Source organism: Geospiza fortis, unplaced genomic scaffold, assembly GCF_000277835.1.
Source record: "Geospiza fortis unplaced genomic scaffold, GeoFor_1.0 scaffold53, whole genome shotgun sequence".
NCBI lineage: Eukaryota > Metazoa > Chordata > Aves > Passeriformes > Thraupidae > Geospiza > Geospiza fortis.
This window is the reverse complement of record NW_005054305.1, coordinates 10,150,698-10,176,497: the sequence shown is the minus strand read 5'-3', so window position 1 is coordinate 10,176,497 and position 25,800 is coordinate 10,150,698. Positions and strand designations below refer to the sequence as shown.

The following is a 25,800-nucleotide window of genomic DNA, read 5'->3' as shown; positions in this document are numbered from 1 at the left end:
GGACAGAGTATTTAGAAGCCACAATCATCCGTTCTGTTTCTAGAATCAAAATCACAATTAATTCCCTGACTGCCATCGAATCAGCAAGTACTAATAATCATACTATTTATGATCCATGGAATTCAACACCAGCTATTTTCAAATGAGTGTATTAGATAGTTTCCCTTTTTTCATGGATTTGTGTTTTCACTTACAGCTGCGGCCAGCATTAGCCTTTTTGTTCAGCTCCATCATTGCACCCAGCGCTGCCATTACATCATTCTTGCAATCCTTTTCTGAGCAGTTTAGTACAAGCAGTTTTCCTTTGGAATATGATATTCTATCTTGGGTACCAAAATTGTCTATTCCCTCCACCAATGTCTATTAATGGATGCAACATGAACTTTGAAGCAGAGGCAGACATATAATCCATCACAAAGCATATATCCAGTGAATGTCATGGTTTTAAATTTGTTGAATACGTGCAAGAGGATACTTTACCTCATTCATTATTATAATTTTCTAATTATTTTTTTCACATTTATTTCTTCTGAATAGCTTTCTCTAATATTCAGAACTTGGAATCTTAGCTGAGTTGGCGTGATTTGTCACATACTAAACAACACAATATGTTTTCCACTACATGACGGAATCTTTAAGAGTGAGGCTCTTAAAATTAGGAGTAGCCACTGGGCTTCTTAAGATCTCAGAGACAGCTAATTGATAAAGATGATTAGAGAATTTCATAACATTTTAAATCTTCTCTTTAACTTACACAGGGCTTCTCAAAGACGTCATGCCTAGGGTAATGAAAGCCTTATAAATTTTACTGTTTGGGTGCATATTTAAATGTAATTTCTTTTCATTCTTTTCTGTTAGAACCAAAAAAAAACCCAAACAAATCCCACCCCCCCACCCACTCCATAAATTATTCTAGTTAATAGGGTTTCATCAAACCTACTAAAATTCAATTGGACAGCCATCTGTCATAAAATCCAGAAATCCTTCTGCTTGTCGTTTGGAGCATCATCTCATACTGTGGAATTGGATTATTGTATTATGTGACTTGAAAATTTCTGTCACCTTTTTATCCTTAACACAAAATACATCCAGAATTTATTGTGTATTTATCAACAGTCCTACTTGAAGAGCACTATTGCTCATTTTGTACTTCCTGTGGTAGTGTTTTGGACAACAGTTTTGGGCATCCTAATCTCACACTCTGTCCCATGCATTTTAAGATTCTCTGGAGAACAGAAGGCACACAATACAGCATGACCTTCCAAAGACACACTCTGGCAGACTTACTCTGCTAGCAACCAAGAAACAGAGATGACTGTGAGAAAGATCTATATACTTTACAAATCTATTCATTCCGTGTGAGATCAGTGATTGATTCCAATCATCACCAGACTACCAAGGAAAAAAATTCCACCTCTTCACTGGTTTCTTGCCATGCTGCCTTCAGTGCTACTAGTCCTGTCAGATTTCATAACACTGATGCATTCACCTATTTTTCAATTTATTTTTTAAAACTTAGGTGTTCTAATAAAATTCTTTTTTTAAGCAGCTCAACTACCATACTGCACATTTCTGAGACTACTAGAACCCAACTGTACCTGAGAGCATGCTTCTATTTTCTCTCTTTTAATTTATTCTTTATGCTTGCTATGTGCAATTAAACTACACCTGTTCTTTCATAGGAGTTGATTGGGCATATTTGGGATGGAATAATCATTCTGAATATGATACACATCTGTGCATACACTTGTGTGAGAACACCTGGAAAATCAGGAATTTACATGCCTTTCTGTCCTCAATGTGCAATAAATGTATCTCTGAGATCAAAATTAAGCTTATTGTTTCAAAACTATGTGAGCTGCTTATAGCACATAACCTGTTGTTCTTTTTACTGCACTATATTATTAAGGATGTTTGTCTAGGACCAGGTTCTTGGGGGGAGGTTAAAAGTTCATTTATTCGTGTTTTTTGGAAAGCTGAATTCACAGCTTGTCCTCATTGTGATATCACGTTCATGCCTCCAGCCTGCTGCTACAGTGAGAAAACATAAGGAAGTTTCTGCATTCTTCTGCATAGTCTTAGTAACAAAGAAACGGAAAGCAAAATGAAACTAGGTTTATTGGCTCAAGCACCTAAAGAGTGTGAGGGTGTTTATAGAGATACCTATGAATCCCCAAATGCCCCTTTATACCAGAGCTGCTATTCTGTAAGCTGCACTGTAAGCAATGCAGCAAAGAGATAAAATGTCATGCACAGTAATAAATGCTCAAATAGTACAAACTTCTTCATACAAAGCAATAAAAACAAAGACACAAATAGCTATGGGGAAAATACAGGCACTAACCCAAAGTCTATCCAAAGTATGAACAAGCATTCAGAAAGCTGCTAGGGTGGGAGGCTACAACCCATAATGTACTGTGTACCCAGGGTAGTAGACTATGAGGGACAACCACAACTGACACACAGAAATACAAATTTCTCCTGGTGTGATACCCAATCATTGAAATTAGGCAGCCTTAACAAGGAATACGTGCCACTTGGGAAATTACCAACACGCTGGATGTAGCAGCATCACTGCTTTATGCAATGGTGCCTGCCAAAATTCAGTCAGCTGGTGCTCCTGCTCCACAGATAGATTCTGCCTCGACTGACCTCTTCAGTTTATGCTCATGGAATAGGATAGGAAGCTTGTTTTGTTGCTCAGTGTGTTTCCTGATAAGCAGCTGCTTCCTTGTCCTTAAGAAGTACCATTTATCTTTTCATTTACTCCCCATAAAGTTCCTAAATTGCTCTAGCTTGTTATTTAAACTAAAAATTCAATCTGGATCAGGTCATTACAATGAGGCTTTGACATAATTTTCTAAATGTGGTTTTGCCATTGTTTTCAGAATGTTTATTGCAGCCATTGAAAAGTCTTTCTGAGCTGTATAAAACTGCCTCAAATTGCAAGCTATTTCTCCCATCTTACTGGCTAGAAGCTGTAGTTCATGACAATCAACAGAATTTGCAATGACCTAGCCTAGAAAGCCAGGACAGAATTGAAGATTTAAAAGATTCTATTCAGATGAATCCTCTCAAATCATCAGCACGTGTGTCAGGTGTATGGGCGGTCAGGATGGTGGTAGGGTTGATTTTAATACTGGCCATCTATACATTATTGCTTCAGAGTTCACCACACTTTGATATTCCTGAATGCATTCTCCAGTGATTTGTGATTATCCAGAAAAATCCTCTGCCTGCTGACCTGAGAGACAGAACAATCCTGTGTAGAGTAGATACTACTTTGCAAAGATGGAAATGAAGGAAAGAAAAGCCCACTTATGTCCCCTGGGAGTGCTGCCCAATCCTTCATCTTCTGCATTCACAAATAATTGTATATTGCCTTTTGTGTGAACTTCAACTCAGGAATCTTTAGGGATTCAGAAAAAAATGCAAGATGAGCTGGTGAATGCAATAAATTACACAAAAGGGTCCATGGTGCTGTCTGTAGTAGAATAGGACTAGCAGGAGGAGACGACTCACGACCTATACTTATGTCATTCCATCTTTGTAAATAATTACATCATTTTTTTAGCAGACAAATCAACTGTATATATATATAATGCTAGTTATGCACACACACACATATATACATATATCTATATCCATATATATATATATATGTATTCTAGAGAGCAATGTCATGGTCTATGTAGTACTGTATATTTCTGACTTACAATGAATTCATCCGTGGCTCTGGGGAGAAAGCACACATATCCTGGGGTTTGTGGAGAAAGCAGAAGCTCATCACTTTTGCCCTTTGAGCCATAAATCACAAGGGTCCTTTTACACTCCTGTGGCTCTGGGGAATCTCCATCTGTTTTAACCTGCACTCTCCACCGTTGTGCTAAAACAGGAAAAATATTTTTAGCTTCAATCTACAAATTAAACATTTTTAGGATCAATGGTAGAGAGCAATGGATGCCTTTGAAGAGTTATAGATTACCATGAGTTTACATCCCATTTACTTTAATAAATAGTTAATAATTAATAATTTTTTAATCTCGAAGATAAATATAGCTCAGATTTGATAAACATAAGACAATTGTTGAAGTGAGTATGAAAACAGAAATTAATACCTAGGAAGCAGAAAAAGGACACTTTGCCTAGGGGTGTTTTTGCATTCTTTGTATCAAAATAGTTCCTTTAATTACAGTAATCATTTTGATACATTTCAGTTCTTAGAATGTTCCTATATAACATGAAAAGAAAAGAATATTAACATTTTGAAAGACTTGTATGTGATACATTTGTAAGACCTGCTGGCTAATATATAACTAGCTAAACAGTGAAACTTCAACTATTTTTCAGATTTTTCTAACTTAATTTGTCATGTTCAGTCTGCTCATTTGTCAGATCAGATCACTCATTAGGGTTGAATACAAAATTCAGGAAATTTTGAAGACATTAATTCTTTATTTTTGAAGAGATTTATTCTCACCTCATGGCTTTGGCCTTTTAGAAGTTGTTTTTTGGTAAGTCACCTGCACTCCTAACAGTGTTAGAAGTCCAGGATGCAACTGGGAAGCTGTTTCAGGTGTGGGAAAAATACAGCATCTTACATGGATAACGTAGTTTAGGAAGCTACTTAAGTGCTTGAAGGTAAATCATCCTCTGAATTCAAAGGAATTATTTGTTGAAAAGACACTTGATCCTGATCCAGCAAGAGGAACTTAACAGCAGAAGCAAATTAAAAGCTTTTGTTTAGATGTGGCCAATACTGTGATAACAATTTGCTAATGGGACTGATATAAAGAGAACTATTTTGTGATTTTGTGTAAGCCCCCAATACAATATGCTAATAAAATGAACTTTAGATTCATTTAATTCAGAAATAAATCAGACATGTCTTTTTCTTACAGAACTGTGTGCTTTTTTCTACCTTTTGTTTTCCTCTGCCTGCTTAAAGATGGAGACTAGATGAAAACCTGATCTGGTTGCCTTGATATATAATTTTCCTCTTTTTTCTTATTTTTTTAAGCTAATCCTGTTTTGATTTTATTTTCTCTTGTTATAGAACCTGTTTCTGCCTTACATCTGACTGTTCCCTGACTCTTCTGGGCTCAGCTAGAAAACAGCAGGCAAATACTCATCTCACAGCCAGTCTTCTGAGTAACACACTAGCTGAAAGGATCCCTCCATCTGAACTCTTTTTTTAAGGTCATTTCTAGCAATGAGTCAGATGTAGTGTGTGGAAGATCCACACTTTGCCTAATGAGGAACTTTTGCTGTTTGATATATGTGCCAGCTTTGAATTTTATCTCCTTGTGCCAGGTTGGCATGTGGTGCTCTTCAGGGTGTCACACTTGGTGAAGTCAAGCATTGTTTGAGCTTTTGCTGCTCCTGAGCACTCCAAGGGTTTATGAGGAGCTTCAAAATTTTACAAAGTCTCCCAACATAGCCCTGAATCTCTTATCCTGTCCAACCATGCTCCATTTTGAAGGCTGTCCCAGGAACACACAGAGAGGAAATTAAGATAATTTTGCAGTTCTGTATTTCCCAAGCAGAGTAGCTTTTTTTTTCTCTTTGTAATATCCCTCTGCTCCAGGAGAGAGCAAGCCCTAAGTTAAGAGAAATCAGAAACACATAACTGGCTGTTCCTTCCTCAAAGAGGCAGCATGTTCAGAGAAGGTATTTTGAGCAAGGTGATTTATTTTAATTAATATCCATGATTGTGTTTTTAATTATTATTTCAGTAGGAAGGCTAAGACACCAGCTGGGAGTTGTCCAGGGAATAAATCAATGGCTACAGATTTAAGACCTTGTACTGTCTGTGATTCTTTATTCTCCTACACTTACTTTTAATGCTTCTACAGTTTAATAATGAACTAACACGGACTGACTGCATTTTCTCTCAGTTCAACAAATTCATTTAACCTGCTCATGCCACAGGAATCAAAAAATCCTTTGTCTAATATTCTATTCACTCAGACATCTACTTAGTGAGGATGGCTACATGAGACAGAAGACTGATGCCAAGTATTTACTGTGTTCAGTGATTTCTATATCCCTCCAGGAGTGAAGTTGTGGAAGTGAGATAGCTGGGCTTCAACAGGTCATTTTTCTGTGTTTCATCTGTGTGGCCACATTGAAAAAGACTTTCCCCCTGATATCACTGACCTGTGTTAACTTCCTTTCAGAGTGATTAGTGTGTTTGTGTGTTATTGTAGTTCTACAGCTTACATGTAAATCTAGAGCCATTTACTTTGAGACATCAATGTAGGAAGCACTAAAATGAATAGCAAGGGAAAAACCACAAATCTGTGGGAAAAGAAGTCTCAGAATTCTCTCTTTACTATAAGGATATAACCAAGAATCTGATTCACATTACAGAGATTTATCCAGAGATATGTTAGAATTAGGGATCATTTCTTGACTTTCAGAAAGTAAATGGGATCAGTATAACAATTTCCTGTCAGAAATTCTTTTAACCACCAGTATGGAACCTGAAAGTTTCTTCCGTAAAACCACGAAAATCAAACCTACAATGATTTCTGTACATAGAAATATGGGCATGGCAAAACCCAAAGTCAACTTTTCATCATATAATGCAGAAAGTTGAAAAAAGAAGGTTTACTTATTGTGTTTTTTAAAATATATGGGCCCTTTATGTATTTTTTAAGGATTTCCAAAACTGTTTTTACAGTAGACTATTTCAGGGTTTTTTCACTCTGGTATTTTTTGGTCTTAAGACGTAGAATGACATTCACACTTTACAAGACATAGGAGTTGGTTGCTTATTTCCTGAAGATCATAGAAATTTCTGTTTCCTTGAGGCAGAGCAGTGAGTCTGCTTAATTCTTTTTCTTAGGGATTTCTGCCTCCATCTGGCAATCGAAACAGGCTGCTGTTGCTTTACAGAAGAGGGTCCATTCCCTTTTAAATTTGGGAATCCTGTGATAATTCTTAGCCCATTATTGAGTATTCCCAAGGAAGGGCATAATTCCAAAACAAAATTAGTCACGGTAGAACTTACTCAATATTTTCTATTTTGATATGAATTTTCTATGTGCCTTAAAACCAAAAGCCTTGCACAACAGAAGAAGAGCCAGCTGAGAAATATCTATTAACTGAACTCTGTTACTGAACCACACTTTATTTACCACCCACAATAACCCACAAAACCTCAGGACACCCTACAGACGTCACATTACAGGAAGCCAGCTCCTTTTAGCTGACTGCAGAGAGGATTTCATTGGAACATACTGTGTTGTCTTGTCTCCTTGCTTTGAGAGAAAATTCTTTCCTATGTGCTGTTACAATAGGCCATCTATTTTGAGGCACAAAAGGAAAATAAATAGAGAAAACAGATGAAAAAAGTAGTAAAATACCCCTACCATGTAGGAAACTTTTAGAGAGTAACAGAAAGTCCCATTCAAATCAACTTCAAATCCCTCAAATCAACTTCATTTGAGAGCTGAGAGCCTCTATCTGCTTTCTCCACTAGGACAATACACTTTCTCTATTTATCTTGCATCAAATATACAAGGAAGAATCAGAGGCATACAAATAGATCTATTCTTATGCCTGATTTGCCAGAGCCTCTCTGTATTGTATAAATGCACAAAGGTTACTGAGAAAACTTGATGTGGGCAGACTGCATTTTGGCAGAATCCATAGCCAGCAGCAGCAGTCACAGGGATCTGGGATTTATGCTTCATTAGAGCTGGCATAATGCCAGCCTGGCTGAAAAAGAACAGAGAGCCCTCAAGTAACCTACCTAGCAATGATGACTTTCAAAGTTTCCTCTTTGGCTAGGTGGTTGAACAGGTTGCTAGCCTCATCCAAACTGAATGAGATTTCTGACCTTCAGAGTGACTTATAAAGTAATTTGTTCTGTATCTGGTGCTTTAAACTTGACCTAAGCACATAGATTTTACCCTGAAAATCAGCAAACAATGAATTATGCCAATCAGCTTTTTATGACTTTCCCTGAAGCCCATTTGCAGAGTGCAGCTCATACAGAATACGACCACGAGTGCCTAAAACATTGGCTCCCTAACATCAGAACTTCCACTTGCCTCTTATTCAGTAAATATCTGTTACATGAAAAAGTGTTTACCCCCACTCTGAAGGGGACTGCTTTTCACTATTCTACCATGTAGAATCTTCATTGCTACAGGTGCTGGGAGAATCTAAGGGAATTATTTTTTCTCCCAGGACTCTGCATCTCTGGAATGTTCTCTTACCAGCTCTGACATTGGCACTGAGCCATGACAGAATGACACAGAACTGACTACAGGATATCTTTCCAAACCTCTTGTGATGGTTCCCTCCTACAAAGCTCAATCTTGGAACGTCTATGAGATCGCTGATATGACAACACAAATTAAACTGTGAAAAATCAGTCCCAACCACCATCTTTTTCACATAAGGCATAAAAGTCCAATCTCTAACCTATCTCAGCTCCTCACTGGAGTGAGCCCATGGGCAAAACAAAGATGGCTTAAGAGCAACTCAAGCTAAGCTGTCGTATAGCTGACAGATAACTTCCTAAAAATGTTCTTCTCTTTTATAACCTCTTTTTTCAGAAGCTCTGATCTCAGTGGTCTCTGGGTCCTCCTGGACATCTTGGCAGTGTGGCATTTCAAAAGCTGGTTAAGAATCAGCCACTCCTCTTTCCTCATAATCAATATATTGAGTCTGATCACTCTTGATGCTCACAGGCAATGAGCAGCTTGTGCATCTGTGCCTGCTTACTATAACATAACGAAGAATGAAACTGTGCTGGGAAAAATTTTGAACTGGTAGTAAAATATAGCCTATTTTCTGAACATAAGGTGAAACAGATATGATTGTTTCTCAGAACTGTGCACTTAGCAGAATGCAGAATCCAATTCCAAGTCACCCGTGAAAATCAACTGTCTCTGTGAGAAAGTCTTTAGTTACTGGAGTTCCTCACTCTCCTTTTGTCAAAGTCATGCTTTTGTGGAATAATAAAGCTGTTGGCTAAACTGTTTGATTGAATGCAAATGATTCAGTTTTCACTGAAACCAGAACTAGATTGAGAGACTAGGACTCATCCTACAGAAAGCAAGTCACTGTTTTCAGAGAAAAATGGAAACACTACTTTTTTTAGTTTAGTTGTTCCCATAAAATTCCCAGAGAGAGTTGAACAGAATAGCCATTTACAGTTAAATGTTCATAAAAAATATGTGTGGCAGTCTGTTTCTCTTTTCTGGTTAGGAAGAAACACAGAGATGGTAACTAGTGCATTACAGGGATGAGAATGTCTTTGTAGATATAGAAACAGAAAGCTGGGTGGGAAGTTTTTTATCAATGTCTTTTTATTAATAAAGCAGATTTAGACAACTGAATGCACATACTACATTTAGCTTCACTAGAGCATTTGGAGTTTAAGCTTGCATTATTTCTGGTTACTTTGGAATTTTGACCTGAAAATGTTTCCACTGACACTTCACAACACATTTTTCAACTTGCTGATGTTTGCTAGGGGACCTGTCCCCAAGTATTAAATGACAGTGACATTGGGGTAAACAAAAGAACACTTGAATCTCTTCTCAGAGGAATTCCTGGTTGATTTCAGAACAGAATAGCAGAAGTAGGAAGAAAACCAGAAATGGTTTCTGTGTTTTCTCAATTGCTTATAAAAGTCTAGTTCTTCCTGTAGAGTACTGCCAGCCAATTTGTCATGTACTCTCACAGCTGATATACAAGAAAAGACACATACAAATGAGGTCATTTGCTTACATATTCCTTGAAATACTGACTTAAATTCAAACAGTGTAAACAATGGTTGGAAAACAACTCTTACCTTTAAGAAATGTCTTCATTGAACTGCCATGCTCTAAAATATGAGCAGGAAAAATAATTGTGAGCTACCTTTATTATCACTTTTTTCTTAAGTTATGGTCTTATCTGGAAGGGTTCTACAGTAATAACTATGCATTAAGTATATACTGTAGTGCTATAACAAATTTTGTTTTACAAAATACTTACTATTGGCAGTTAGCTCCCTCTCTGTTTTCCCATCATCTTGATATTCATCTAACCATCTTTCATTGCAAAAACAAAAATAATAAGATTAAGAAAAACTATTAGTATAGTATATGTCATCTGACCATTACCTTTTGTTTCCAATAGTATTTTTTATACACCTTTGATCAAGTTACACCTTGAAACTACTTCCAGGATCAAATTTTCTTTTATACCTTCAGCACAGTTGACCTTATTCATATAAGAAGAATTTGGTTCAATTTGCTCCAGTCAAAGAAGAATTTTCATGGTAGCTGTATGAAGTGAGTAGTACTATATGGAATACATTGTGTGAAATACTAATTATTTATTGGTTCAGAGACTCAGCTGTACATGTGAGAGAGTTATAAAACCTGCAGTGGTTAGTTATAGTTATTGTACTTAGAATTATATATAAAACCTTCAGATCTGGAAGTTTCTAAAACTTCGCAGATCTGCAGCAATAAACTGACCTTCTGTTCTTACTTTATTTTTCTTTTATACGGATGACTTTAAGGAGCTTTTCTGCAATAACATTTCACTGCAAACATACATTCATACTCCTTTCAGTTGAACCCCCTTGTTCACATAATATCTCCCAATCTTCAATAACCCCACTTATTTAAAAATAATAAATACGTGCTCACTCTCAGCTTCTATTCTATTGACTCCATGTTGATGTTGTATTTGTTTAAACCCAAGATCCATAACACATTTAATTTCTTGTATGGAACCAAGCTCTGTGAATAAATCTCTTATGCATGAAGTCTAAACTCCAACATATTTCAACGTTTTTGCAATAAATGGCTTGATTAACTTTCGAGACCTATCTCCTCATTCCATCCTAAGAAAAAAAAGACCCCTAGCAGTTTCTAAAAGTAGAAAGCAATTTTTGTCAAAAACTGGACACAGGATTGAAGCTGCAGCGTCACCAGTGCTGAGTGTAGGGGCAATCACAGCCTTGGTGTACACTATTGCAGATCCAAGCCAGGCTGCCACTGGCCATCTTGGCCACCTGGGCACACACTGGCTCTTGTTCAGCTCTTCCAGATCCTTTTCCACCAGGCAGCTTTCCAGCCACTCATGCCCAGGTCTATAGCACTGCATGGGGCTGCTGTGACCCAATGTATCTCCGTTAGCACCCCTGTGTGGATCCCTTCCAGCCCAGTAGACTTGTCTATGTCTGAGTGCTGCAGCAGGCCACTGACTCTCTCCACTTGGATTGTGGGGTTCATTCTGCTTCCCACTCCTTTCTTCTGACTCAGGGGGCTGCTACAAGGAGAACTGGTATTACTCTTGAACACTGAGGGGAAGAAGGCATTAAGTGGCTCAATCTTCCCTTCATCCAGTGGGGATTTTCTCTGCTTGTCTACCTCACCAACTGTGTCACGAGGTTCTCTTCTATGGGCTCCGGGAACCTCCTAAACTCCTTCTCCTCTGCTGCATTGTATTTGTGGTCCCTCATGAGAACAACAGTCGGCAATTCTGAGACTTCTTGCAGCTACTCACGTTAAATTTTGTCTGCCTCTTCCTCCTGGCTGGTTGGTCTGTAACAGACCCAGACCCTTCTGCCACGACACTGGCCTTGCTGGCCTTCCCCCTGATTCTTACCCATAAATGCCCAACTCTATCAGCACCATCACCAAGCTCAAAATCAAAATACTTCCTAACACACACGGCTGCCTCACCTCCTCTCCTTCCTAGTCTCTCCCTGCTGAAGGGTTTATAGTCATCCATGGCAGCACTGCAGCTGTACAAGTCATCCCACCACATTTCCATGATGACAACTATGTCATTTCAGATCTTTACACACAATACTTCTCAAAAGATTGAGAACTGAAATCTTACTTGATTTCACATGGTTTCTGTATAATTTAGATTAAAAAAAGAAAAATCAATGCACCTTTCCTCTTATGTAACATTTGGTTTGGGACTTCTCTGCATTAGGCTATTAGTCCCTTCCATGCCACTATAGGAACTTTTTCCTTATCTTCAGCTGCAAAATTTTGCATCACTTGTATGTTGAAAAACTCCGGGGCATTGCTCAAACATCTAGTTTGTTTGCACATATCTGCTCTAAAATTTTTTCATTATGTTGCTGGCAGGTAACAAATTCTTTTCCTCCATGAATGACATACCTATTACAAGGAAATACAACCTCGTGAGCTTCTTCTCCTTCTTTATGTTTGATGACAATCTTATCCAGGAACCATCCACTGCCTGTGTCGAAATGACAAAAGTTTATAATGTGAAATCATACTATTTTTAAAATAAATTTTAAGAAAAAAAGCCCAGATTATCTTTTTCTAGCAGCAACACAGATCATATTTAGACAGATCTCATCTAAATAAATAAGATATATTAACAGAATGAAAGCTTTATTATTTTTTGTGTCTCCTAAGAGATGCAATTCTTTTCTGCCTTTGCCTGTTTTAATTTTAAGAGGGGTGGGTTTTTTCTCTTGGAGACAAATACATGCATACATCTCTGAACTGTCAACACCATTCACATCCCAGCCTACATCTTTTGATTATTCCCAGTAATCAAGCACAAGAATGTTGGTACAAATCTGTTTATGCCCATAATCAAGATTTGTGTGAAAGCTGGAAATTTTTGTCCTCTGTGAGTGAACTTCTTATTGCATATATAAAAATATTAATTAACAAATCTTTAGAACTTATGTTCTCATGTGCAAATGGAGTGGGGCTGCAGCCTTGGAGGGGGTTTTTATGTCTTGGTGCCCGTAACTGGCAAAACTCAGGATCCAAGGATCCAGAGCCAGCAACCAGAAATACTGACTGCCTAAGGCCAGCTACTGGAGGCCTTATACATCCATCCTGTACATATATTTTTATATTTGACATTGAAGGACTGTTGTTCTGCTCAACTGGAGAGGATAACAGGGAAAGGCCACTTGCACTGTTTGTGTATGCGCTGAGTTCCTGCCTGTGTTGGTCTGCATGGCCAGCTATGTGCACACATTTGTGTCTTAGAAATGTGTTTGTGTGCATGTCAGTGGGGAGCACACACTCAGCCTTGCTGCTGTGAGACCAGCAGGAGTGGGGCTGTGCAGTCTCCCTTCTGCTGGGCTACTGAGATAATCTTTTCCCTAACTGCAGTAACCACTGGCACATCCATGTTGATCCTTTAGATCACTTCCAATGACCATCCTAGTGACTGGTCTGGTTGTCTTGTGATGCCTTTCTCAAATATCCTGTTCTCACTGTACCTGCACCACTCACAACCTGTCTCGGTGCCTCCAGCTGGTCAGAGTGACCCCGAGATGTGTTAGAAAGTCTCTTTCCCCAGCCCAGCAGCGTTATATCTTTATACTAAAAACTAGGCATACAATGTTTACAATTACTTCCCAATACCTATCACCTATGTTAGACAGTGAGCTTCTACTCTAAACCAATCTAAAAGTGCCAACATCATAGCAGAAGATGGAGGCCAAGAAGAAGAAAAACAAAGGCTGGACACACCCAGATCCCTCCATCTTGCCCCCGGAACCCTCCTTCTAAAAAACCGGACACACCCAGATCTCTCCATCTTGCCCCCGGAACCCTCATTCTAAAAAACCCCAAAATCTACTTTTTCACCCCATGATAAATTCACTATCATTCTACTTAACTGTCGTGGCTTGCAGATCTTCATCTAAGGTTGGTAATTTTACTCCACAGGTCATAATCAAAACCACAGGCATCTTGGGCTCTGTGCCAGGGTCTCTGAGCCCCCTGGCAGGGGTCTTGGCTGCTCAGGACAGCCAGAGGGATGTCCTGGGTTCCAACAACAACTTGTCATATTCTTATGAGGTTTCACCTGATTCACACCATTACCCAGCAGCACATTGCAGCAAAACAGCATGCAGGATGTTTTGGCCAGAAACAACCATCCTATCCATCCTTGCGCTTTGCCTTCTGGCTGCATCTGAACCTGAAAGTCCCTAGAAGGCAGCAGTTTCTGTCACATAGAAAGAGTATCCCCAGGTAGTGCATGGAGCAAACCCTGCTCTCTAGGACAAAAGTCCTTCATTTTCCCCATTCACAGTAGCTGTGGGAGCACATCTGTGCCCTGCAGCCTGGGAGCCCCAAAGAAAACATATGTTCTAGGATCCTTTCAAGACAGACTCCAAATCAAGAATTAAGACCCTCCTGCCCTGTCACTCAGGCAAGTGATGAGAAGAAGGGGTACCCCACCTCTGAACGAATCCTCCTTCCTCCTTCTCAACCCCCAAAAGTTTGAGTATCTCTGAGCCACCATCTTTTTCCAGCTCTCAACCCCTCAGCCACCTCAGGCTAGGTTTATATGGGGCTAGTCTTGGATACAGTTCAAAAGATGTCTGTGAGATCTGTCTGTGCTGAGTACAATGAACAGCCTTCTGAATTACCAAGGCATACATTTTGTTACAGACAGAATTCAATCCATTGTCCCGTTTAGACAGTCCTTCAAACCCACATATTTGAACTCCAGTGTCAAAAAACATCTTGAGACTGCTGAGTTGGGTCACAGATTTGTAATGCTGATCCTGCTAATCTGTGCTGTCTACTAAAGGAGGTATCAGGGAAGAGAGCATGGCATGGTGCTGTGGGGAATGGAGAGAAGGCGGGCTCCACCACAGTGCCTTTTGTGTTATGCCTTGGGTTTCTACAATGTGAAACTTTCAGGTGTACAATCATCCATGTTGCTGAAGGGAGCAAACTCTATGGAACTACAGGAAACAAGATTACACACCATTCCAAGGCTGCACTGCTTTGGCTGTTTCTGTAACAGTCACAAGCCTGCTCAGAGCCTTAGGCAGTACAGACAGCAAGATGGGAGTAGCTTGGGGCCATTTCAAAACAGAGTAGGGTAAAAGGGCTTTTCTAATCTGTTATCAGTGAAGACCTGTACTTTCTAAAATCCCTCTCTTCACTTAGCTTCTTCCTAGATATTAATCTGCAAGTATATTTGATTTACATCTTTGGTGCTTTTAAATGCTTTCTCTGCATTTACATCATTCCAGGGAAATGCACACTTCTTCGAGGGCCTGTACCCAAAATTAATCGCATTACCAAATTCTTTCTTCTTTCCTCTAAAACCTACAAAGCTGAATGCAATGTCACTCACTGGAACAGCTCCACATTGACTTTCACAGATTAAATGTATAGTCAAATCTTCTACAATTGCCCAAAGCAGTGAAGACATTGTGTTATAGCTACTCAAATTTTGTCATGTATTCAGTTGTCAGCTGCTGAATATCTTTAATTCCTTCCTGGATAGTTTTCACTGTTTTTCTAGTAAAAGATTGTCTTACCATTGTGAGCCACACTTTTGAAAGTTTTCTACATGCAAATAAATAGTGCTTTCTTATAAATAACTGTGATAACAGAGAGTAGAATAACACTATATGACATTAAACTCATGCCCTTTTTTCTGTCCATTACCACAGTTTTTCATCATCCCATCACAGTGACCAACCTGCAGGAAGACTTTTTATCACTGCAAGACCTTCTGTCACATTTTCTATGAAGGATGCAGCATAAACAAGTGCATTGGGTTTAAAAAGGACTTGAAAACAGACTGGTCTCTAGGAAATTAAATCCTACCTGGACCAGCTCCATCATGGCTAATCAGAACTTTCTCCAAGACTCCCAGTGAGACAGCCTTTATGCAGAAAATATCCATCTGTGGAACCATACAAGGAAAATTATAAAGGTCTTAAACATAGCTATTGCTTTGACTCTAACGTTATAGAAAAGCTTTTTTTTTTAATCTTTTGTTTGTTTGATTGTTTTCAAAATGAATATATTGTTTTATATTCATCCTGACCAAACAGGAGGATCCTCCCCAAAGACAGAACTGGTACCTTTGGCATGACACAATGATCAGTTTCAATTACTTAGTTGTGTCTACATTATATTTTCTAGCCCAACGTGCCTCACCAAGTTTGGAAAACATACTTAGTAACACAGATTTAGATTCTAAAATCTACAGTGATCTGTTCAGGACAACAAAAATGAATTGTTATAATTTTATTTATCATGCAGTACAAATAACAAAAAATACCCAAATTCTAATATCTAAAGATCTCAGTAAATGGTTGATCAAGCAGATAAAAAATTATCCATACGATGCAATTATGTAAGGAATTTTGAATAAAGGAAACTGTCAATGCCTGAATAAACCTTGTAAATAAAAAGATATTTACATTTCTTGATGAAACAATTTTCTAGCCATAATTTATTCTTATTTATAAAAAGCAGCATTGTTTTTACTTTACCTGTCCATGTCGAAACTTAACATTATTATTCTTAGATCTATGGAGTTTCCTTTTACCAGCATCTCCTCTTGTCCCAATGAGGTTGATATAAACATTGGAATCTGTTTCAGCACCAAGTTTAGCCCCTGTATATACGTGGATCTCATACACCAACACTACAAGAAGAAAAGATTGGAGATTATCCTTGCATCTTGCACAAGATTCTAAAGTTTCCTCATCAAAATTTTGCCAGAAAACTCTACTGATTTTCAAATTTGCAAGTAGCAACAGCTATCCATGAATTTGTCACTTCTAGTTTCAAATCTTTTAATTCTCTTCACAAAAATATGAAAACACCAAGCTTAAGAAAACCACATTATGCTGAGCACTGCTATGCATTGCTAGTTCACAAAGTTTTTCTTCGCAATTTATCTGGAGACCACCAAGCTATATCGAGTCATCATCTGAAATAAAAGCTACTTTTCAGTGGTACCAAAGCATTTTCAACCTCCAGATTTATGCAAAACAATTATCTGGGTTGTTAACCTTCGTTTCCTCTTAAAAGAGGAATAAGAACCACAAATCCAAGGGGTTTTAGATTTTCACCCCATATACAAAGCTGGGCAAGAGATGAATAACTCCCACACGTATGAAAAATGAACCTTGCTTTTGAAGGTTTCTACATCTGTCGCTAGCGAATGATAGGACTTCCAAAAACAGCTCTCAGTTAAAATATATTTACAACTTTCTAATGCCTTTCCTTATAGTCTAGACCAAAGTGTTACACACAAAAAATATATACATCTTCAAAGAATTCTGCAATATAATTTAGAATTATTGTATTAAGATGTTCTATGCCCCACTAATATTATTTTTATAACTATCCAGATGTTCAAATTTATTTTTAAAAACTTCTTTGCAGTGATCGTGTATTATTATGTTTCATTTCAGTTTTTCTCTCCGTGACTTAAAAAAAAATCCTGTCTACATTTTAATGGCAATTTTTCCATGCAGTGTTTCTATTCTTATCACAGCTGGCCATTTCTGCTGCTATGTAGTAGATCACAGGGAAGATTACTGTTTCATTTATGTGTAATTTTAACAGTTCTTAGGAGTGAAGAAAGGTAATAGAAATCCTAAAAAACACAATTAGTTCCTTTTAAGAAGGAACGAAGATGAAAACAGAATATAATAAAACAGAATAACATGCTATCTAAAACAGAATATATTCTACAAAAACTAGTTAAAATATTGTTACCCTTAAACCACCAGATAGCTACTAGAATCTTACATTTCCACACATTTTTTATTCACTGGCTCCCAAGTTAGGATGTAAAACTCAAATATCATGTTGTCCACCATCACTGAAAAACAGCTACTCTGATTCCCAGATGAAAAACTAAACAAGTAGTAAAATAGTACTGCAAATATTTGAGGGAGAAAAATAGCATCACAAGTATTAAAAGATAGGAGAAATGTTATGGATAGACTCTATGCTTAATCAAATTAGTGTATATCTTTTAATCTGAGTAAAATTATCCAAAAACACTGTGTCTCCAACTCTTTATCACTATTACAACTATCTAAATAGAAGTGGTGTTACTTGACCAATTTTATTATTTTCTGTAATTCCAAGCACTCATTGCAGCTCTCACATCCATACATTAATGTACCAACACTGTTTGTGAAATATAAATTTTCTCAATAATACACACATATCTTCAAAAATTTGAAGAGCCTTGTAAAAACTAGTTTCAAGGTTTTTAACATTAAAACATCATGATAAAACAAATTCTAGATATGAATAGCAAGTAGCAAAGATAAATTGACCTGATAATTAGCATAATTGAGCTATATATCCAAATTACATTTTATATCATAACTGCTAATATAATCATAACTGGCCAAAGGGCAGAGGATAAGGGGTGGCAGCAAACTATGACAGAAAACGTGCAGGAAAGCAAAGAGCCATGCTGATAATGAAGGGGGAAAATATTTAGGAGTGAGAAAGGACAGAGGTTACATTTCCAAAAATAAAAAAGCTTAAAATGATAATAATCTGTGACCAGAAATTTTAATAAGAGGGCTGCACTACCCGGAAAGCAAGACACTGCAGGTGGTAAAAAAAGGGGCATATTGACTTGAAATCTCCTCCACATTTTTACACTCTTACTTTCTTAGTTTTGAAAATGCAAACTATCTGTGGGAGGAAAGGAAAGGGTATAGAGTGTTTATGTTATGACTGCTTACATAGAAAGACTAGTACTACTTAAAACTACAAGCAATTTCCATGATCAAAAATAAAAAAATTAAGTAACTATAAGCACAATTTTAAAGCATATTCAATGTGGTTTTTTTAAGAAACCGCTTAACAATAAATGTTTACGAAAACAAAATACCAACAAGCCTTTTCATGGAAGGAGAAGAGAACAAGAGGTAATTATAACACAACACAAAGATATTAACAGATAAATAAATTATACTGCATTTTGTAGCACTGTGCATCTCTGTGGTAACCAGAGAGACGATAATGATCTAATCATTAAATAGAGCTTTCCTTTGCGACCAGCCTAAATAAATCAGTCTGAAGTAGACAGCATGCACATCTTGAAATGTAAAAAACTGGAAAATATTTTCCATAGTTTCTTGTGCCTATACATCCCTCACAATCTGTAAAATGTTAGGTCTGACATTTATTTAAGCTACACAATCTACATTATTTATACAGGAACCTTCTTAACAAAAAAGACCAGTTTGGGCTCTAAATTTTTCTACAAATATAGGCTACTACAATACAGGCTATTATATTAGGATAATAAAAGGAATGTTTGTACCCATTAACTTGAGTATATGTTACAATGCATTTCATAGGAATCACACAAAAAATGAAGCAAGGAAAATATTCTCCAATACACACATGCCTAATTAGAACATGGTGAACATGGCCTCTACGGTGAAACACCTGCATATTCAAATAAACATTCACTAAATAGATTGTGGACATTAAGCCTTTTCTGTGCGCATGGGAACCTAGGCACAGACCAGCCTGAGAGGATTCAGATTGTTCAAGTTTTATCCAGCAGTTCCTTTAGATTGCAGAGCAGCTACAGAAGGTGCTAGTGCTAATGGCTCCTGAGCTAAAGATTGCTTAAAGCAGAGAAAAAGAGTGATGGTGCCACTCTGTAACAGATAAAACAAGGTACACCAATTGTTTGATGGGACAATACAACCAAATCTGGAGAACAAACCTACCCACTGCTGAGACAAAAAACTCACCATATGTGATTTTTTTTTCCATTTGCAGTTTTCTGTATATTGCTCACAAAACACAGTTTGTTTGTGTAGAGAGTGAAGTGAAATAATCCTAGATAATGTGTTCAGCCTCTGAGACTGTGCTTTCCCTTCTTTTGAGTAACCAACCTATTCTAAGGCCCCCACTGCAGGCCCATCTGCAATGGAGACCTCCTTCACTGCAGGAAGAAAAAGCCATTCCAAAACTCTGAAAAATAGAAATGTGTAATCTGATCCCCTATTCTGTAGTAGTACTTTCATTTTACTATATGCTGATTCAGTGAAACTACATCAGCTGTAAACTGGGGTGACAAAACACTCAGAGAGAGGTAAACCCATAGGCAAAAAAAAAAAAAAAAAAAAAAAAAAAAACACCAAAGGAAAAAAAAAAAAAAAAAAAAAAAAAAAAAGTTTAAAAATATTTCAAACAGAAGTCAGGAAACAGTGCTTCAGCATTGAGAGGGACCTGTGAGACTCACATCTAGGCATCTGTCCAATGTGGAGCGCATCAAAGTAATAGAAGAAAAGTCTTGGAAAACACAGTAACTTTGATAAAGGATATAAGAGGATTAATTAATACAGAATAGCAGGGGGGAAAAAAATCTCAGCTAGCACTCAGTGAAAAAGAAAATGACCTTTTAGAAGATAAGTGATTGAAATCTTCAAATTGCTCACAGGGTAACCTTAGATAAGCTTTAGAAACCAAACAGAAAAATCTGCAACATGGATGCATGGATGAAACAAATGAAAATGGGAAGGAAAGTGTTTTCAGACAGAGGTAAGGAGTTTCTAAAAGGCAGGCTTTAAAGCAGTATAATAACTGTGCTAAAAAATGACAGAACCAAATATATAAAAAGTACTGTAGAGTCATATGAGCAGTCAAGCGTACTAGTACAAATTTCTTGTTGTCAGCCTATAAAAATGCCATCTCTTGAGATACTATCATGAGGCTTCAGGAGTTTTTTAAATCCCAACTCCAGCTTCTGGCATCTATTGATAACATAAGAAGTGAAGTACCTCGGACAAAAGAGGAGAAAGGAAGTTTTCCTGGTTATGAAGAAGAGGTAACCTAAGGACATACTAAGGACAATAGAACGTGAGTTGGAGAGACCTTTTTTCCAGATTTCCCATCCTGGGCACCTGAATCAGGGTTTCCAATACAGAACATTGATACATACCTGAGCCTTCACCAATGACAAGAGACAGTTTGATCCCAGTTTGCAGGCACAGTATACAATTATCAATTCCTTTTGAAGAAGGAATGTACAGAACTCAATGAGTTCCGACACTTGCCTTTGGAAAATATAAACAGTAAACAAATACCTCCAGTTGCTTCACAGTAAAGACTAAATTTATATGTTGATACATTCTGGGAGAAGAAAACAAACCTAATAGAATTAAAGAAGAATTTATTGTTGAGAATCGGAAAATGAAAATTTTCATAGTAGAAACACTTATCTCCTTCTTTTGGTACAAACTGCTGTCCTATTGTCAGCTTTTTTGAAAATAATTCCACTAAAAGTACAGTAATTATTTGAGAATTCAGACTAAGAGCAAATGAATTGAAGATCCCCAGCTGTCTGTGCCTAATGACATTGGTTTGCTTACCACACTGCTGAATCCCCTGGCTGGCTCTGCTTCCTTCTTTCTGGTGTACAGCATGAACTGGTTTTAGAGCAAAGAACTAGGTCCTTTTTGGATGAAACTACACCAGATAATACATTCCAGGAACACATTGACAACAATCTTGACACAAACTGGCAGTCAGTCTGGGGGAACAGACTTGAACAAGCCTGGAGTAACTTCTCTCTAGACTCCCATAAAGAGCACATCGGACACTTAACTAAGTGGGATTTTAGCGCTGAGTGCTTCACTGAGCAAATTCACTCCCACCAGGCTGCCAGTGTAAACACACAAACTGGCCAAAGAGCACAAAACCTGGAGAGATGTTAAATGACACACAACATTAAAATTGTCCAACTGTTTCTATTCAGTCCTCTCTTTATACTGGCATGCCAAGGTCCCAGAACAGTATTGCACAGTATTGCTCCAGGTTTTGCCTTTTTTCCATACAACATGCCCACTTGAACGAAATGGTCATTTTATCTCAATCTGTCAAACAGCAATGTTGAATCTCTGGTTTTGTCACCACCTGGCTTTCATAAGGGGTGTTTGGCGTTTTGCCATGACAGAAGGGTAAAGATACAGGTTAGTGAAGCATTAAGCCTAAAAGATAACAAATTCTTAATGGCTGATACTGGTTAAGAGGGACTATCTTCCTGAGAATTGGTGCATGTATTAATTTAGAAGACACAAATACACAAACAATATCAGGTTAGGACATTTCAGTTAGAATTATAGTTCTCACTCTAATCTCCACTAACTGCTCTCTAATCTCCACTAGTAATATTTGGAGCAATAGTCTAAATATATATATATTCTTCATGACATGCAAGAAAATTATCAGCTTTGAGAAAACACACTTGCTAATGAATTTTACAATAAAGAAGCTTGACTATTTACTTATGTAGTTGGTGCCTCCTGAGTGATAAAACAGGGATAAATATTTTGTAGAGATAACACTTGTGTTATTACTATTTGCTTTGGTCATCCTTTGCACTATTATAGTCAGTGGCCACCTTCTGACCTTTCTGTATTTGCCTGCACACTTCTCCAAGTGGAAAAGAATACTAAATCTTCAGAGCTGGAATTTTTCTTGCCTCAGTCTCAGTGTTTGTCTTTTATCTCATTTCAGTACAGTTATACCTTTGAATATGTGAACAAGAACAGGACACATTTACCCATTTATATCCTCATTTGACATTTATGTTCACATAACCATAGCAGTAAGAAAATTCAGTAACTCTTGCATCAGGTACCCCTTTGGAACAAAAGTTCAGCCATACCTGAAGACAACCCGTGTTAGGATCTGTGATAAAGGTCTGCACATGTACAGAGGAATACAGGCAGAGGCAGTCCAGGTAACACCCTGCTCTGGCTTCTCCCAAACCCATCACAAGGACCATCAGCCCATATCCACCACCACAGGTGCCCAAGGGCACAAGGGCAGGTGGGAACCCATAGAGACTTAGGGAAAGGGAACACTGTGCCAACCCCTGCAGGGCTGTCCCAGGAGTCTCAGTCTGGGCATAAAACCCACCATGATAAGACAATTAGGAGTATCTCTCATACTTAAGAGGTTTGATGCCCCAAGGGTGTCAGATGCAATATAGGGCAGAAGAGAAGATTTTGTGATTGCAGAAGACTTACAAGACATTTAGGAAAGGAATTAAAGGCAGGGAAATAGATGGATGTAGGTGACCTGGGGAGGAAGTGGTGTTAGAAAACAGATCACATCTGTTCTCTGTGTGTGTGCATGTGTGGGTAGGGAGTCCAAGTACCAGCAACTGGACTTGGAGTCCTGCATGGCAGCAGCTGGAGAGACTGAAGGGAATAAAACTGTCAGTGAGTGGAGTGGGACCAGGGGTCAGAGGCCCATGTCTCTGAGTGCAAGACTGTGGTGGTGTTCACAGGGGTCCCAGGAAAAGAGAAGAGATGAGAATCTCGACTCCATGTTTCAGAAGGCTGCTTTATTATTTTAAGATATATATTATATTGAAAGAAAATGATATATTAAAACTATACTAAAAGAATAGAAGAAAGGATTTCACCAGAAGAAGGCTTGAAAGGAATAGAAAGGAAATGGAATGATAATAAAATCTTGTGACTGACCAGAGAGTACGAGACAGCTGGACTGTGATTGGCTATTAATTAAAAACAAGCACATGAGACCAGTCAAAGATGCACCTGTTGCATTCCACAGCAGCAGATAATTATTGTTTACATTTCATTTCTGAGGCATCTCAGCATCTCAGGAGAAAAAATCCTAGCAAAAAGATTTTTCATAAAATATGTCCATGACACAAGACCACATGAGCAGCTGAGTGTTGGAGGGACCGGGTGAGTCCTGCTCAGCTGCCAGAGACACCCTGAGGTGTGAGGGTGAAACCTGCTGGGCTGGGCATGAGGGAAACGGCCTGTACCAGGGGCTGGAGCAGGCCTGCAGCCTCAGGGGCTCAAATGTCCATTTGCCAGCAACTGGAGAGACTGGGATCCAGGAGCAAGTGGGGTTTAGGCAGAGTGTGTGAGCCCAGCTCTTGGACCTACCTTGTACCCATCTATACACATACACAGTCCCACTGTTGGACGTCTGTCCTGCTCAGCCAGAGGTGGGGACAGGATGAGGCTGCTGGTGCTGTGTTTGTGCAGCTGCTCTGTGTCTGGGTGACCTGTGCAGCTGCCTTGATGTGTGGTACCTACCTGTGCTCTCTGGGGGTGCTGGCTGGGAATGTGCTGAGCCTTGCTGCTGTTGGACCTGGGGCCATGCAGATGTGGCAGCCTCAATGAGCTGCCACATCTGGTCTGATTCCCCTAATATTCCTGTGCTATAAAGCTAAATCAAAAACATTCAAAGTCTTCTATCTTATTGTCATTGAGTGATTTATTTTAAGATTTACCCAGCTCAGGGCATGATTACTAATTTCCAAATGCCCAAAACCTATCACTCAGAAAATATTTGAATAACTTTTATTTTGTGCATCACAGTGTAACAAGGAGATGAAACCATATCTAAAAAGCAACAAGTAAAAAGTCCAATACTTGTAAAATTTGGTTAACTAAATATATCTGGAACTGCTAGAAGGGGGGGGAAGGGACAAACCGCATAGAAGAATCACAGGAAAAAAAACCAAAACCCAAAAAACCAAAGCAGGTTGGAGGAAACCTCCAGGAATCACACAGGACAACAGCATGCTGAATTCAGGGACAACTTCAAAGACAGAGCAGGTGTTTTCTAGATCCCAGGGCTGGACAAGCAAAAGAGAAGATGTAGTAGGAAGAGAAAAAGAAGCCATGGACCCAGAAGCTTTGGCAATGTGGAAAAAATAAGAAAAGGGAAGACAAAGCCAGACCTGCATTGGAGGGCCAAGAAATCTGAGTTAAGAAAGTTGAGACTGGTGTGATGGAGAGCTTGACAAAGAACTGAAATCAATACTTGGAGTAGAACACCAGATTAGTGTCAGTTTTTTAAAGTGGCCGAGAAAAACTAAGAAAGGCTGCCAAGGCGAGAAATCTGAATGGAAAAGAAGCAAGTTCAGAGAGGAAGGTAAAGAAAAGCTAACAGATTCAGGAAATAATTCAGATTTTAAGGCAAGATGTTAGGAAAAAAAGAAAGCCAAGAAGTCAAAAATTGTTCCAAGGTTTGGGGTCCATATTTGTTGCATAGAAAACTTCAGCTGGGGAAAGGGAGAAAAAAAAGTAAGGAAAAATTACCATATCTTCTGAAAGGGAGGCTGAGCAATGAGGAAAGTGTTTAAGAACAGCAATTACAAGACCAATGCCTTCTGTGCTGAGTTTACATTTGTTTGCTTTGTTTAAAGTTTCTAGCACATGACTTTTATACTTAAGCAAATCTGTTATCACTAGAAGATCACAGATTAAATTGAAAGTACAGAATACAAACTCCTAAATCATATCAAATCCCATTAAGTAATTACCAGCATGTAGTTTCTTCTGCTGGAGAAAGTGACTTGATGTGGTTTGTTCAGTGCTTGTAAGCAATTAGCTTTTAAATGGGAAATGAAAATGGATAGTGTTTCATTTTCTTGTTCTTGAGAAAATAAATAGGAAATCCTTTGGACTCCTTGCTGAGTTTGTATTGATGTTCAATTTAAATGTTCCTAAAATCAATAACTAATTAGTAAAACTTAAATTTTCGAGAAATTTCCAAGTTCTTTTGGAATTGTATCTTTTCTTACACACTTGAAACATATATTTTAATAATTTCCTGCAAATACAAGGAAATATGCAGTAATACAGTGATTAAAGACTATATAAATGTGCTGTTTTAAAGATATTTCTAGCATTTGATAGAAATTATTTGATTTTTCATATATAAATATATATAGAGAGTGCACTGACTAGAATATTAGTACCTTACTATGAATATGTTTTTCAAACTGCATAATGCAGATTTGAATTATTAATGCTGAATTGATTGTTTGTACAAATTAATTGGCTTCTGCAATGTTTTTCTATTACACCAGTAAATGACATATATGTCACTGTGAGTGGCATATGGTACTGTGGTACATGTCAATGATATAAAACTTGGTTCATCCTGATGAGTGCCACTTTTTGAAATCTCTTATTGAAGTTAATAACTACTCTGGAAAAAAAAAGCAAAAAAGAGCAAAAAA

At 38.0% G+C, this 25,800-nt stretch overlaps 1 protein-coding gene across 1 annotated transcript in view; it reads right to left on the bottom strand.

Moving 5' to 3' along the window:
* Nucleotides 1-25,800, bottom strand: part of LOC102043616 (lipoxygenase homology domain-containing protein 1) — a 122,295-nt gene that overhangs the window by 54,774 nt on the left and 41,721 nt on the right. Inside the window, exons 17-22 of the mRNA XM_031066617.1 lie at nucleotides 16,274-16,428; nucleotides 15,600-15,678; nucleotides 12,153-12,234; nucleotides 10,000-10,055; nucleotides 9,815-9,847; nucleotides 3,717-3,886 (exon numbers count right to left, since the gene is read on the bottom strand). Of these exons, the coding sequence (XP_030922477.1) occupies nucleotides 3,717-3,886; nucleotides 9,815-9,847; nucleotides 10,000-10,055; nucleotides 12,153-12,234; nucleotides 15,600-15,678; nucleotides 16,274-16,428 (575 nt within the window). The remainder of the gene's footprint in view (nucleotides 1-3,716; nucleotides 3,887-9,814; nucleotides 9,848-9,999; nucleotides 10,056-12,152; nucleotides 12,235-15,599; nucleotides 15,679-16,273; nucleotides 16,429-25,800) is intronic.